Source organism: Salvelinus namaycush, chromosome 30, assembly GCF_016432855.1.
Source record: "Salvelinus namaycush isolate Seneca chromosome 30, SaNama_1.0, whole genome shotgun sequence".
Lineage (NCBI taxonomy): Eukaryota > Metazoa > Chordata > Actinopteri > Salmoniformes > Salmonidae > Salvelinus > Salvelinus namaycush.
In genome coordinates this window covers 11,658,991-11,672,873 of record NC_052336.1, presented here as the reverse complement: position 1 = coordinate 11,672,873, position 13,883 = coordinate 11,658,991, and the positions used below count along the sequence as shown (strand labels likewise).

The 13,883-nt window shown below is 44.2% G+C and overlaps 1 protein-coding gene across 1 annotated transcript in view; it reads right to left on the bottom strand.

The window, feature by feature from the left end:
* Positions 1 to 13,883, bottom strand: part of LOC120025248 (DENN domain-containing protein 5A-like) — a 71,400-nt gene that overhangs the window by 6,071 nt on the left and 51,446 nt on the right. The window contains exons 12-19 of the mRNA XM_038969733.1: positions 13,571 to 13,723; positions 13,361 to 13,448; positions 13,196 to 13,280; positions 2,357 to 2,485; positions 1,174 to 1,295; positions 666 to 811; positions 447 to 565; positions 151 to 332 (exon numbers count right to left, since the gene is read on the bottom strand). Of these exons, the coding sequence (XP_038825661.1) occupies positions 151 to 332; positions 447 to 565; positions 666 to 811; positions 1,174 to 1,295; positions 2,357 to 2,485; positions 13,196 to 13,280; positions 13,361 to 13,448; positions 13,571 to 13,723 (1,024 nt within the window). The remainder of the gene's footprint in view (positions 1 to 150; positions 333 to 446; positions 566 to 665; positions 812 to 1,173; positions 1,296 to 2,356; positions 2,486 to 13,195; positions 13,281 to 13,360; positions 13,449 to 13,570; positions 13,724 to 13,883) is intronic.

The following is a 13,883-nucleotide window of genomic DNA, read 5'->3' as shown; positions in this document are numbered from 1 at the left end:
AGAGTGAGGGTGGTCCCTAAAACACACCACGGTGAAAAAACTGCAGACAAACAGGAGATCAACATTTGGTGCTGTGTGTGTAGTCCCTTGATGAAGATTATTGGCTATTATTGATGACGATTTTTGCAGTGTATTTGAATGGTCACTCACTTGGTTTGCTGTTTGGTGAGATGGTGACAAACCTCCTCATCATCCCAGGGGACTGCTGCATGGGGGGCGTACGACACATTCTGTCCTCGTTCTCTGAGTTTGGTGTCACTAGCTCTCCCACCAGGACCCTCTCCAGACTGCCATCGTCCACCCCCTTCCCCAGCCACCGGCCACACGGGAACCTACGCACACACACGAAAATATAACAGTTAGCCAAAGCTTCAACGGGGTCTTTCTTGAGTAGATGCTACTGAAATCTCTAGCATAAGGCAGCTGCTACCAAATATTTCACTCACTTGTAAGCATGACCTGTGATCTCATTCCGGACCATAACATACTCCACAAGCCACTTGGCGTAAAGACCTGAGTTATCATGGCCCATCTGCACTGTGGTCAGCTTGCCTAGGTTCTGGCACTGCGACAGAAGGCAAAAGGCAAAAGTCATGTTAAGGTGAATATATATTGATATTATTATCAAAATACCAGGAATATTCAATCTTGAGGGGAGCACCAACCTCAAAGGTGATCTCCTGAGTGTGCTTGGGGACCTGGAGCACCCCGGTCTCAGCCAGCTCCCCAGACACACACACCCAGGGGTTGGCTGTGAACATGGAGCCTCCTAGTTTCTTACTGGGAATCACCAGCACATGGTATGGGATCACTGTGGGACAGAGAAGAGAGGGAAACCTGAAATCACTCAGTCAAGTACAATATGTTAGCAGGTAGCCTAGTGGTTCGAGTGGGCCGGTAACCGAAAGGTTGCTAGATCAAATCCCTGAGCTGACAAGGTAAAAATATGTTGTTCTGCCCCTGAATAAGGCAGTTAACCCACTGTTCCTAGGCCGTCATTATAAATAAGAATTTGTTCTTAACTGACTTGCCTAGTTAAATAAAATGGTCACAAAAAGAGCTACCTCTGTCTTCAATATATTTCTCAGTAAGCATCTCAAATCCAGGAAAACAGTTTAGTCAGGAAATAAGTCCAATTCATCTATTACTCTAATCTAATTTCCTGGCACTCACTGATGGTGGTGAAGACATTGGTGAAACAGAAGTAGTCCACAGCGTTGAAGGAGAGGAGGTGGTACAGGAACTGCTCTTTCTCATCGTCACAGCGCAGAAAAGCATAACGCTTGTATAGTTTCCTACAAAAGCAACAAAAAAATTCACTAAAACAAATCAGTTTAGCATTTCACATGATGTAATGATTATAGATTGAACAATAACAGTGTGAAGCCTAAAAGGCTGAATCAGTAGCTGATGAATGTGATTTCCTTGATAAACAACTGGAGAATGGTAATGGAACGGTCACAATGCAATACCTCCATAATGAATCAGCCTGAACGTGACCCACTTCACCACCATCTCATCAATTATAAAAAACATTGTAAATGTTTAATAGGTGATTGTACTATGACGTTTGGATCTGTCAAAAGAGCTCATATATTATACACGCATAGTTTTCAGACATCAGGTTGATTCATGTGTATGAGACTGAGTGGGACATTCCAATATAAATTAGTGAGGATTTATAAGGAGACTGACTTAAAGGGAATGGGGTATTATCCCAATTACTGAAGCAGAGGCTCTTACAAAAATTACACATTTTGTGTTTAGCTTGATTTGCCAGTTGTATACTAGTGTAACGGATGTGAAATGGCTAGCTAGTTAGCGGTGGTGTGCGCTAATAGCGATTCAATCGGTTACGTCACTCGCTTTGAGACCTTGAAGTAGTGGTTCCCCTTGCTCTGCAAGGGCCGCGGCTTTTGTGGAGCGATGGGTAACGATGCTTCGTGGGTGACTGTTGTTGATGTGTGCAGAGGGTCCCTGGTTCGCGCCCGTGTCGGGGCGAGGGGACGGTCTAAAGTTATACTGTTGCATTGATGCTGTTGACCCGGATCACTGGTTGCTGCGGAAAAGGAGGAGGTCGAAAGGGGGGTGAGTGTAACGGATGTGAAATGGCTAGCTAGTTAGCGGTGGTGCGCGCTAATAGCGATTCAATCGGTTACGTCACTCGCTTTGAGACCTTGAAGTAGTGGTTCCCCTTGCTCTGCAAGGGCCGCGGCTTTTGTGGAGCGATGGGTAACGATGCTTTGTGGGTGACTGTTGTTGATGTGTGCAGAGGGTCCCTGGTTCGCACCCGGGTCGGGGCGAGGGGACGCCATAAAGTTAAACTGTTACACTAGGTCCTTGTTGTTTTGCTCACTTTGTAAGTTCATGGTCAGACAGCAGCTTTTTGAGGTGCCTGGACAGCAGTTTCTTCTCCATGGAGAGCCTCACCCAGGCCCTGGCCTTGCCCACGTCTGTCTTGATCTCCCCAATGTTCTGGATGTGTCTACAGAAGATATAGTACACAGCACAGAGGTCAGAGGAGAAAAACACACACAAATGCACATATACACACATATACAAACAGTCATCCTTTCAGAGATGGTCTATAATGTTGTAGCATTTTTTGCATCCTTTGGCCAAGGTGAGCACGAAACCACAAACCTAATATATGATAAGATGCAAGAGCAGGGACAGTCCCTCTGAACAAGGTGATAGACCTCTGCTGTATGTTATTTTCACCACGGTTCTAGATTCCAGAGCATGCAGGGCTGAGAGGGGATAGCCAGCCCAGCCAGGAAGAAGCCTTGGCCAGCCCCAGACTCCCTGGTGTTTAAGCCAGCCTACCGTCATCGCTCCCAGCCACTATCATGCCCTCTGTGTCCAGACACATTCCCTTCCACTCCACCTCTGCCAGTAAGCACTGCACTGTCTGCGCTATAAGTGCTCCCCATGCATCCCCCCTCCTCTCTCATCCCTCCTTTCCCTCCCCTTCTTCCCTTACTCTCACGAATTAACCCAATTTCCTCCACTCCACTCTGTTCCCCATGGCAACAGAGCAAAATATCAACATTCACAATGCAGATTGTTATTGCATGAATGGTATAGTAAAACAAACAATGGTTATATGCAATCTGCAGACTAACTACAGGAATCCACCTCCTGTAGAAGAGGAATTAGATAAATGTCAAATAATAAAGAGCACAGCAAGGTAAATATGAAATGTTGATATGTAGAATGAAGCAACCTGGTCAACCTTTATTGTCCATTTAAAGTAAAGATACCCAAATATAAATATTTATCAATTAAAATGTGCTCGTATATCAATGTGACAACGCACAAATGAAAAAGCACCAATGGAAAATTATGGATCCTTGGAAAGAAGACATGACATGTTTGTCTGTGCAGACGTGTGATCAGAGTAAACTTCTACAACAGACTACAGCACTGTAACGGCTTTCGTCGGTGGAAGAATGAGAGGACCAAAGCGCAGCGTGGTAAGTGTCCATAATGTTGAATTAAAGACAATAAACTGAACACTTCCAAATACAAAACAACAAATGTGAAAACCGAAACAGTTCTATCTGGTGCAGACACACAAAGACTGAAGACAACCACCCCCAAAACCCAACACAAAACAGGCTACCTAAATATGGTTCCCAATCAGAGACAACACAAAACACCTGCCTCTGATTGAGAACCATATCAGGCCAAACACAGAAATACAAAACTAGACTGCCCACACCAACTCACGCCCTGACCATACTAAATAAAGACACAACAAAGGAAATAAAGGTCAGAACGTGACAAGCACAGCCATGGGTAGGCCGTCATTGTAAATAAGAATTTGTTCTTAACTGACTTGCCGAGCGAAATAAAAAAAATACAATAAAATAAACAACTACCTGAGCCAGAGCACCCTCTCCCTGGCTTGGTCTGCAGGGGGTCTGCAGGGGAATTAGGCTGGAAGTAACATGCTGTCACAAAGATCAACCCAGCTCTCTTTACCACCTCCTTCATACCACACAAGGAATGACATCCTGTATGACTCAACACCACTGGCTGTGTGCACCTTAGACAAGACAGTGGTCTGACTGCCTCCCATAAACTATCGCCAACTTCAGGATTCCTCTCAGCGTGGCTGAGCACTACTGTTGATAAAAGTGTCTGCTAAATGAACTACTGTGGATAAAAGTGTCTGCTAAATGAACTACTGTGGATAAAAGTGTCTGCTTAATGAACTAGTGTGGTTAAAAGTGTCTGCTAAATGAACTAGTGTGGATAAAAGTGTCTGCTAAATGAACTAGTGTGGATAAAAGTGTCTGCTAAATGAACTACTGTGGATAAAAGTGTCTGCTAAATGAACTACTGTGGATAAAAGTGTCTGCTAAATGAACTACTGTGGATAAAAGTGTCTGCTAAATGAACTAGTGTGGTACTGTTTCAGAACAGAGACCCACCTGTTTTGAGCCCCACCTGAGCCCCACAACGCTCTAACCACTAGGCTACCTGCCTCCCCAAATAACACATATGGAATCATGTAGTAACCAAAGAAGTGTTAAACAAATCAAAATGTATTTTAGATTTTAAAATCTTCAAAGTAGCCACCCTTTGCCTTGATGAAAGCTTTGCACACTCTTGGCATTCTCTCAACCAGTTTCACCTGGAATGCTTTTTAAACAGTCTTGAAGGAGTTCACACATATGCTGAGCACTTGTTGGCTGCTTTTCCTTCACTCTGCGGTCCAACTCATCCCAAACAATCTCAACTGGGTTGAGGTCGGGTGATTGTGGAGGCCATCTGATGCAGCACTCCTTCTTGGTCAAATAGCCCTTACAAATCAAATCAAATCTTATTGGTTACATACACATGGTTAGCAGATGTTAATGCGAGTGTAGAGAAATGCTTGTGCTTCTAATTCCGACCATGCAGTAATATCTAACAAGTAATCTAACAATTTCACAACAACTACCTTTTACACACAAGTGTAAAGGAATGAATAAGAATATGTACATATAAATACATGGATGAGCGATGGCCATGCGGCATAGGCAAGATGCAGTAGATGGTATAGAATACAGTATATATATATGAGATGAGTAATGTAGGGTATGTAAACATGATATAAAGTGGCATTGTTTAAAGTGACTAGTGATACATTTATTACATGCAATTTTTAATTATTAAAGTGGCTAGAGATTTGAGTCAGTATGTTGGCAGCAGCCACTCAATGTTAGTGATGGCTGTTTAACAGTCTGATGGCCTTGAGATAGAAGCTGTTTTTCAGTCTCTCGGTCCCAGCTTTGATGCACCTGTACTGACCTCGCCTTCTGGATGATAGCGGGGTGAACAGGCAGTGGCTCGGGTGGTTGTTGTCCTTGATGATCTTTTTGGCCTTCCTGTGACATCGGGTGGTGTAGGTGTCCTGGAGGGCAGGTAGTTTGCCCCCGGTGATGCGTTGTGCAGACCTCACTACCCTCTGGAGAGCCTTACGGTTGTGGGCGGAGTAGTTGCCATACCAGGCGGTGATACAGCCCGACAGGATGCTCTCGATTGTGCATCTGTAAAAGTTTGTGAGTGTTTTTTGTCACAAGCCAAATTTCTTCAGCCTACTGAGGTTGAAGAGGCGCTGTTGTGCCTTCTTCACCATTCTGTCTGTGTGGGTGGACCATTTCAGTTTGTCCGTGATGTGTACGCCGAGGAACTTAAAACTTTCCACCTTCTCCACTACTGTCCCGTCGATGTGGATAGGGGGGTGCTCCCTCTGCTGTTTCCTGAAGTCCCCGATCATCTCCTTTGTTTTGATGACGTTGACTGTGAGGTTCTTTTCCTGACACCACACTCCGAGGGCCCTCACCTCCTCCCTTTAGGCGGTCTTGTCGTTGTTGGTAATCAAGCCTACCACTGTAGTGTCGTCTGCAAACTTGACGATTGAGTTGGAGGTGTGCATGGCCACGCAGTCATGGGTGAACAGGTTGTACAGGAGACGGCTGAGAATGCACCCTTGTGGGGCCCCAGTGTTGAGGATCAGCGGGGTGGAGATGTTGTTTCCTACCCTCACCACCTGGGGGAGGCCCGTCAGAAAGTCCAGGACCCAGTTGCATAGGGCGGGGTCGAGACCCAGGGTTTCGAGCTTAATGACAAGTTTGGAGGGTACTATGGTGTTAAATGCTGAGCTGTAATCGATAAACAACATTCTTACATAGTTATTCCTCTTGTCCAGATGGGCTAGGGCAGTGTGCAGTGTGATTGTGATTGTGTCGTTTGTGGACCTATTGGGGCGGTAAGCAAATTGGAGTGGGTCTAGGGTGTCAGGTAGGGTGGAGGTGATATAATCCTTGACTAGTCTCTCAAAGCACTTCATGATGACGGAAGTGAGTGCTACGGGGCGATAGTCGTTTAGCTCAGTTACCTTAGCTTTCTTGGGAACAGGAACAATGGTGGCCCTCTTGAAGCATGTGGGATCAGCAGACTGGGATATGGATTGATTGAATATGTCCGTAAACACACCAGCCAGCTGGTCTGCGCATGCTCTGAGGACGCGGCTAGGGATGCCGTCTGGGCTGGCAGCCTTGCGAGGGTTAACACGTTTAAATGTTTTACTCACGTTGGCCGCAGTGAAGGAGAATCCGCAGGTTTTGGTAGCGGGCCATGTCAGTGGCACTGTATTGTCCTCAAAGCGAGCAAAGAAGTTGTTTAATTTGTCTGGGAGCAAGACATCGGTGTCCGCGACGGGGCTGGTTTTCTTTTTGTAATCCGTGATTGACTGTAAACCCTGCCACATACGTCTCGTGTCTGAGCCGTTAAATTGCGACTCTACTTTGTCTCTATACTGACGCTTAGCTTGCTTGCTTGCCTTGCGGAGAGAATAGCTACACTGTTTGTATTCGGTCATGTTTCTGGTCGCCTTGCCATGATTAAAAGCAGTGGTTCACGCTTTAAGTTTTGCGCGAATGCTGCTATCAATCCACGGTTTCTGGTTGGGGAAGGTTTGAATAGTCACTGTGGGTACAACATCATCGATGCACTTGCTAATAAACTCGCTCACCAAATCAGCGTATACATCAATGTTGTTGTCTGAGGCTATCCGGAACATATCCGAGTCCACGTGATCGAAGCAATCTTGAAGAGTGGAATCTGATTGGTCGGATCAGCGTTGAACAGACCTGAGCACGGGCATTTCCTGTTTTAGTTTTTGTCTATAGGCTGGGAGCAACAAAATGGGTTCATGGTCAGATTTGCCGAAAGGAGGGCGAGGGAGGGCTTTGTATGCGTTGCGGAAGTTAGAGTAGCAATGATCCAGAATGCTGGCAGCCCGGGTTGCGCATTCGATATGCTGATAAAATTTAGGGTGCCTTGTTTTCAGATTAGCTTTGTTAAAATCCCCAGCTACAATAAATGCAACCTCATGATGTATGGCGCCGACAGAGATGGTCACCTCGCTTCGCATTCTTAGGAAACTTTGCAGTATTTAGTTTTTTTATGTATTATTTCTTACATTGTTACCCCAGGAAATCTTAAGTCTTATTACAACTTACCAACATTACGACCAGGAATACGACTTTCCCCAAGCGGATCCTCTGTTTGGACCACCACCCAGGACAATGGATCGGATCCAAGTAGGTGACCCAAACAACGGTGCCGCAGAAGGGGCAGACGGAGCGGTCTTCTGGTCAGGCTCCGTAGACGGGCACATCGCTCACCGCTCCCGAGTATACTACTCGCCAATGTCCAGTCTCTTGACAACAAGGTAGACAAAACATCCCAGAGGTGTGTTTTGGGTCATTGTGCTGTTGAAAAACAAATGATAGTCCCCCTAAGCGCAAACCAGATGGAATGGCGTAACGCTGCAGAATTCTGTGGTAGCCATGCTGGTTAAGTGTGCCTTGAATTCTAAATAAATCACAGACAGTGTCATCAGCAAAGCACCCCCACACCATCACACCTCCTCCTCCATGCATCTCACAAACACAGGGCGATTGGAACCAAAAATCACAAAGGACAGATTTCCACCAGTCTAATGTCCATTGCTCTTGTTTCTTGGCCATTGCTCTTGTTTCTTTCTCTTCTTACTATTGGTGTCCTTTAGTAGTGGTTTCTTTGCAGCAATTTGACCATGAAGGCTTGATTCACTCAGTCTCCTCTGAACAGTTGATGTTGAGATGTGTCTGTTACTTGAACTCTGTGAAGCTTTTATTTTGTGCTGCAATTTCTGAGGCTGTTATCTCTAAATGAACTTATCCTCTGCAGCAGAGGTAACTCTAGGTCTTCCTTTCTTGTGGCGGTCCTCATGAGAGCCAGTTTCATCATAGCGCTTGATGGTTTTTGCGACTGCATTTGAAGAATCTTTCAAAGTTCTTGAAATGTTCCAGATTGACTGACCTTCATGTCTTAAAGTAATGATGGACTGTCATTTATCTTTGCTTATTTTAGCTGTTCTTGCCATAATATGGAATTGGTCTTGTCACGCCCTGACCTTAGTTCATTGTTTATGTCTCTATTTTGGTTTGATCAGGGCGTGAGTTGGGGTGGGCATTCTATGTTTTGTTCTATGTTTTGTATTTCTAGGTGTTTGGCCTGGTGTGGTTCTCAATCAGAGGCAGCTGTCTATCGTTGTCTCTGATTGAGAACCATACTTAGGTAGCCTCATTCCCACCTGTGCTTGGTGGGTAGTTGTTTTCTGTTTTGTGTATTGCACCTTGCAGAACTGTTCGTTTGTCGTTTTGTTGTTTTGTTCAAGTGTTCGTATTTATTAAAAGTATTATGAATTCTTACCACGCTGCACCTTGGTTCTCTTCTCCTTCTCCCGACGACGTTTGTTACAGGTCTTTTACCAAATAGGGCTATCTTCTGTATACCCCCTACCTTGTTACAACACAACTGATTGGCTCAAACGCATTAAGAAGGGTAGAAATTCCACAAATTAACTTTTAACAAGGCACACCTGTTAATTGAAATGCATTCCAAGTGACTACCTCATGAACCTGGTTGAGAGAATGCCAAGAGTGAAGTAACTGTTTTGGTTACTACATGATTCCATATGTGATATTTCATCGTTTTGATGTCTTCACTATTATTCTACAATGTAGAAAATAGTAAAAATAAAGAAAAACCCTTGGACTTTTGACTGGTCCTGTATATATATATATTTAATTGTTTTGTTGTTGCCTGTTTTGCATGTTATTTTGGCATTAATACGTGTCACATATCAGTTTGCAAAAAATGTAAAAAACGAAATCATTGAGTTAATAAAGCTGCATACAAACAGTCTCTTTTTTGCCTTCTTGAGTAAGGCAGCTCCAAAATGCAGGTGTTTCAGTCTAGCTCAGTGCTTTCTGTGGTGGTGGTGGGGCAGCCAGTGAAAAATACGGAGCATAGGGTTGGTAATGTTCTCTAGTTGTGCCGTGATTGGCTCAGTGTTCTGTCACTCATGGGGACACTACGTCACTGCAAAATCTACGGGGAGAGCTCGAAAATTCAAGCTACATTAGAAGTGCCCATCCAAGAAGGCTCAAGGTCATTGGCCACAGATAAAATGACTTTAAATCACATTATATCTACCGTAGCTTTGATTGGACTGATCATGTCAACATCATACTTTCAAAATCTTAGCAAGGAAGCTAGACAAGCAGTCATCATCATGAATCATGTCGACAATCTACTGGCAGATCCTTTTCAATCCTTGTCATATGAAGAGAAATTCTAGATAAAATGTAGCGGTGCTCATCGGCCATTGGACATAAACATTACACGACAAGTTGGAAATCGCAAATTCACCAATGAATTGTTTGGAAGGAATCAGTGGCTAACTGCAAGCGCTGCAAAGCAATCACTAGCCTGCTATTCAGTGGAGTGGGTGTGTGATATGTTTGGGTTTCAGGGTCTCTTTTCCAAGCTTAAACAGATAAACATTCATGCTGTCAATCCAGCATGATTTCCGCCGCGTTCAAGACAACTGGAAACTAGGAACAAGGACATCTCAGACTTCAGTAAATTCAAGACAACTGGGAAATCTGAAATAAACGATCTCCGACTGTGAAAATACGTTTTGATTGGTTGTCCAACTTGGAATTCCAAGTCGGGAACTCTCTTTTTAGAGCTCCGACCTGAAGATCACTGATGTCAACCTTGTTTTTGATTCAACCTTGTTTTTTCCCCCCGAGTTCCCAGTTGTCTTGAAAGTACCATGAATCCAGAGAATGACATACTTTAATGACAAAGTTTGATGACAAAATTTGCCCACAAGGACCGCCGCACCACCTTCCTGTTCAAGTGAGCACAGCACATCAAGGTCAGTCCAAAAATGTATTGTATGCTGCTGCATAAATTATGTAATATGTCAGGAAGATATGTATACTGTAGCTGAGAAAGTAACACTAAATGGATGTTGTTTAGTAAGCTGTTAGTAGCCCATGTGCCTTACCCTAAAAATTTGGTTCCTTTCCCCCTCATACTTTAGCCTACTGTTCTGACTTGATGGTGCACATGTAGCCTATAGCCTGTTTAAGAGATATATAATCATTGAATATTGTAAAAGCTTTCATTGTCAGCTTATCCTTATATGCCCCCTTTATTTATCCTACGGCTCTGACTTGGTATACAGGGAGAATACTGTAAGAACAGCCCATGTTCTAAATTCTGTCTCTGTACATTTCATAAGTGCTGAACAAATAGTTATATTGACTAAGTCCGTCCTAGCTCGCTCATTAATGTCTTAATCGAAAATTACATATTGCCTCTTATCTGCTCGTCGTCCCCTTGTCTGCTGCCAGACAAGGCTCCGCTGATTGCCAGGTGTAGCAGTGGTAAGGATTCACTCCATGGTGCTGAAAAGAAAGCTCTGCTGTTGGGACAGCTTTATGTAGGCCCTAACAGTTTGTGGGCACCGTTTTTCACCGTTATAGTGCAATTCATGTATTGTTTAGTGTTGTGTAGTGGCTTTGCTGGCATGCATCTAAATACATTTTGGGGAATTTGCCACCAAGATTTACATGTAAAAATCGACACTGCTGGTATAGCATTTGGACCAGACATGAGGGGCCAGACATGAAGATCATGAGGAATGTAGCTCAAGTCCAATCAAATAGAACACAAAGATGGAAGGCTAAGCATTGAGTACAGTCATGGCCAAAAGTTTTGAGAATGACACAAATATTAATTTCCAGAAAGTTTGCTGCTTTAGTGTCTTTAGATATTTTTGTCAGATGTTACTATGGAATACTGAAGTATAATTACAAGCATTTCATAAGTGTCAAAGGCTTTTATTGACAACTACATGAAGTTGATGCAAAGAGTCAATATTTGTAGTGTTGACCCTTTTTTTTCAAGACCTCTGCAATCCGCCCTGGCATGCTGTCAATTAACTTCTGGGCCACATCCTGACTGATGGCAGCCCATTCTTGCATAATCAATGCTTGGAGTTTGTCAGAATTTGTGGGTTTTTGTTTGTCCACCCGCCTCTTGAGGATTGACCACAAGTTCTCAATGGGATTAAGGTCTGGGGAGTTTCCTGGCCATGGACCCAAAATATCAATGTTTTGTTCCCCGAGCCACTTATTTATCACTTTTTCCTTATGGCAAAGTGTTCCATCATGCTGGAAATGGCATTGTTTGTCACCAAACTGTTCCTGGATGGTTGGGAGAAGTTGCTCTCGGAGGATGTGTTGGTACCATTCTTTATTCATGGCTGTGTTCTTAGGCAAAATTGTGAGTGAGTCCACTCCCTTGGCTGAGAAGCAACCCCACACATGAATGGTCTCAGTATGCTTTACTGTTGGCATGACACAGGACTGATGGTAGCGCTCACCTTGTCTACTCCGTACAAGCTTTCTTCCGGATCCCCCAAACAATCGGAAAGGGGATTCATCAGAGAAAATTACTTTACCCCAGTCATCAGCAGTCCAATCCCTGTACATTTTGCAGAATATCAGTCTGTCCTTGATGTTTTTCCTGGAGAGAAGTGGCTTCTTTGCTGCCCTTCTTGACACCAGGCCATCCTCCAAAAGTCTTCGCCTCACTGTGCGTGCAGATGCACTCACACCTGCCTGCTGCCATTCCTGAGCGTGCTCTGTACTGGTGGTGCCCCAATCCTGCAGCTGAATCAACTTTAGGAGACTGTCCTGGCACTTGCTGTTCTTTCTTGTGCGCCCTGAAGCCTTCTTCACAACAATTGAACCGCTCTCCTTGAAGTTCTTGATGATCCGATAAATGGTTGTTTTAGGTGCAATCTTACTGGCAGCAATATCCTTGCCTGTGAAGCCCTTTTTGTGCAAAGCAATGATGACGGCACGTGTTTCCTTACAGGTAACCATGGTTGACAGAGGAAGAACAATGATTCCAAGCACCACCCTCCTTTTGAAGCTTCCAGTCTGTTATTCGAACTCAATCAGCATGACAGAGTGATCTCCAGCCTTGTCCTCGTCAACACTCACACCTGTGTTAACGAGAGAATCACTGACATGATGTCAGCTGGTCCTTTTGTGGCAGGGCTGAAATGCAGTGGAAATGTTTTTGGGGATTCAGTTCATTTGCATGGCAAAGATGGACTTTGCAATTAATTGCAATTTATCTGATCACTCTTCATAACATTCTGGAGTATATGCAAATTGCCATCATACAAACTGAGGCAGCAGACTTTGTGAAAATTAATATTTGTGTCATTCTCAAAACTTTTGGCCATGACTGTATATGCTGTACATATACAGCATATATATATATTATATTTAAAATAATCATAGCTGGTAATCAAGTGTTTATGCCTGCTGCAAAGCTTGAGATGCATGGCTATGAGGCTGATGTCAGTATTTTTCCACTACATATGGTCCTGAATCATTGATAATATTCTGTATAGACTGAAAGTGCTTTTTGTCAGTGGGCCACAAGATGGCAGTGAAAACACTTTGAAATCATTGCATTCTGAGGTATGATCAATCAATCATTATCTCACCTTGATTCGAAATTGTTATTTTCAAAGAACTACGTAGAGGTACGAAGGCATACATTTGAACCACTTCTGCCGCTACAGAAGGGACAATCAACACAGGCAGAATAGTATAATATCATTTGCAACATTCCCCTTACAACATTCCATCATTTCAAGACCATATGACTTGAAATGTATATTCACGAGGATACTTGGCAAATAGTGTAGGCAGAGCATCTGAAGACACTGATACTGATACTGTGGTAGACCTGGTGAATGGATGAGGAGACTCACCTCATGTCCCTGATCAGGGATACCTTGAGAGGGGGCAAGGCAGCGCCAGCGTCAGACTTGCGTCTCTCTATGTCGTGGATGAGACCTGATGTGGGGAGGAGAGAGAGGGATGTGGCTATGGCTTTAAATCACCGTCCATTTAACACATTTCAACGAGTGGCTTACCTGGGGGACCCAAACCGGCCGGTGCTGCATCCGTCTTCTCTTTGCTCTCCTGATAGTGGAGCAGGTGGGACCACAAGGCAGATTTACCCTGGCAGATGAAGATGGAGATGCGGGAATGAATGAATACGCATTGAATGCACCTAAATGCATACATGTGTGTTAGTGTGTATATAAACTGTTTTTAAATAATACTTGTGTGTGTGTGCTGACCTGTTTGACCTGCAGCCCGTGGCTCCAGATCCTCTCCAGCAGGTCACAGAGGGAGGCGATAAGTGTGTTCTCCTCCACGCCTGTAATGCTGACCTCCCCATGACCCAGCTCCACCGCCTCCCTGCCCATCTTCTCAACCAGCATGCGTTTGGTCTGGAGGGACACACACATAACCATACAGGGAGATTACCATCTCTGGAGGCCAGATGGTTGACACTACAGGTGCTGGATCTCAATATCCAAGTAATAGTCTACTGCAACGGTCATTGACATCAGAATACTTCTGAGTGACATTGAAACTAATGGAGACTCA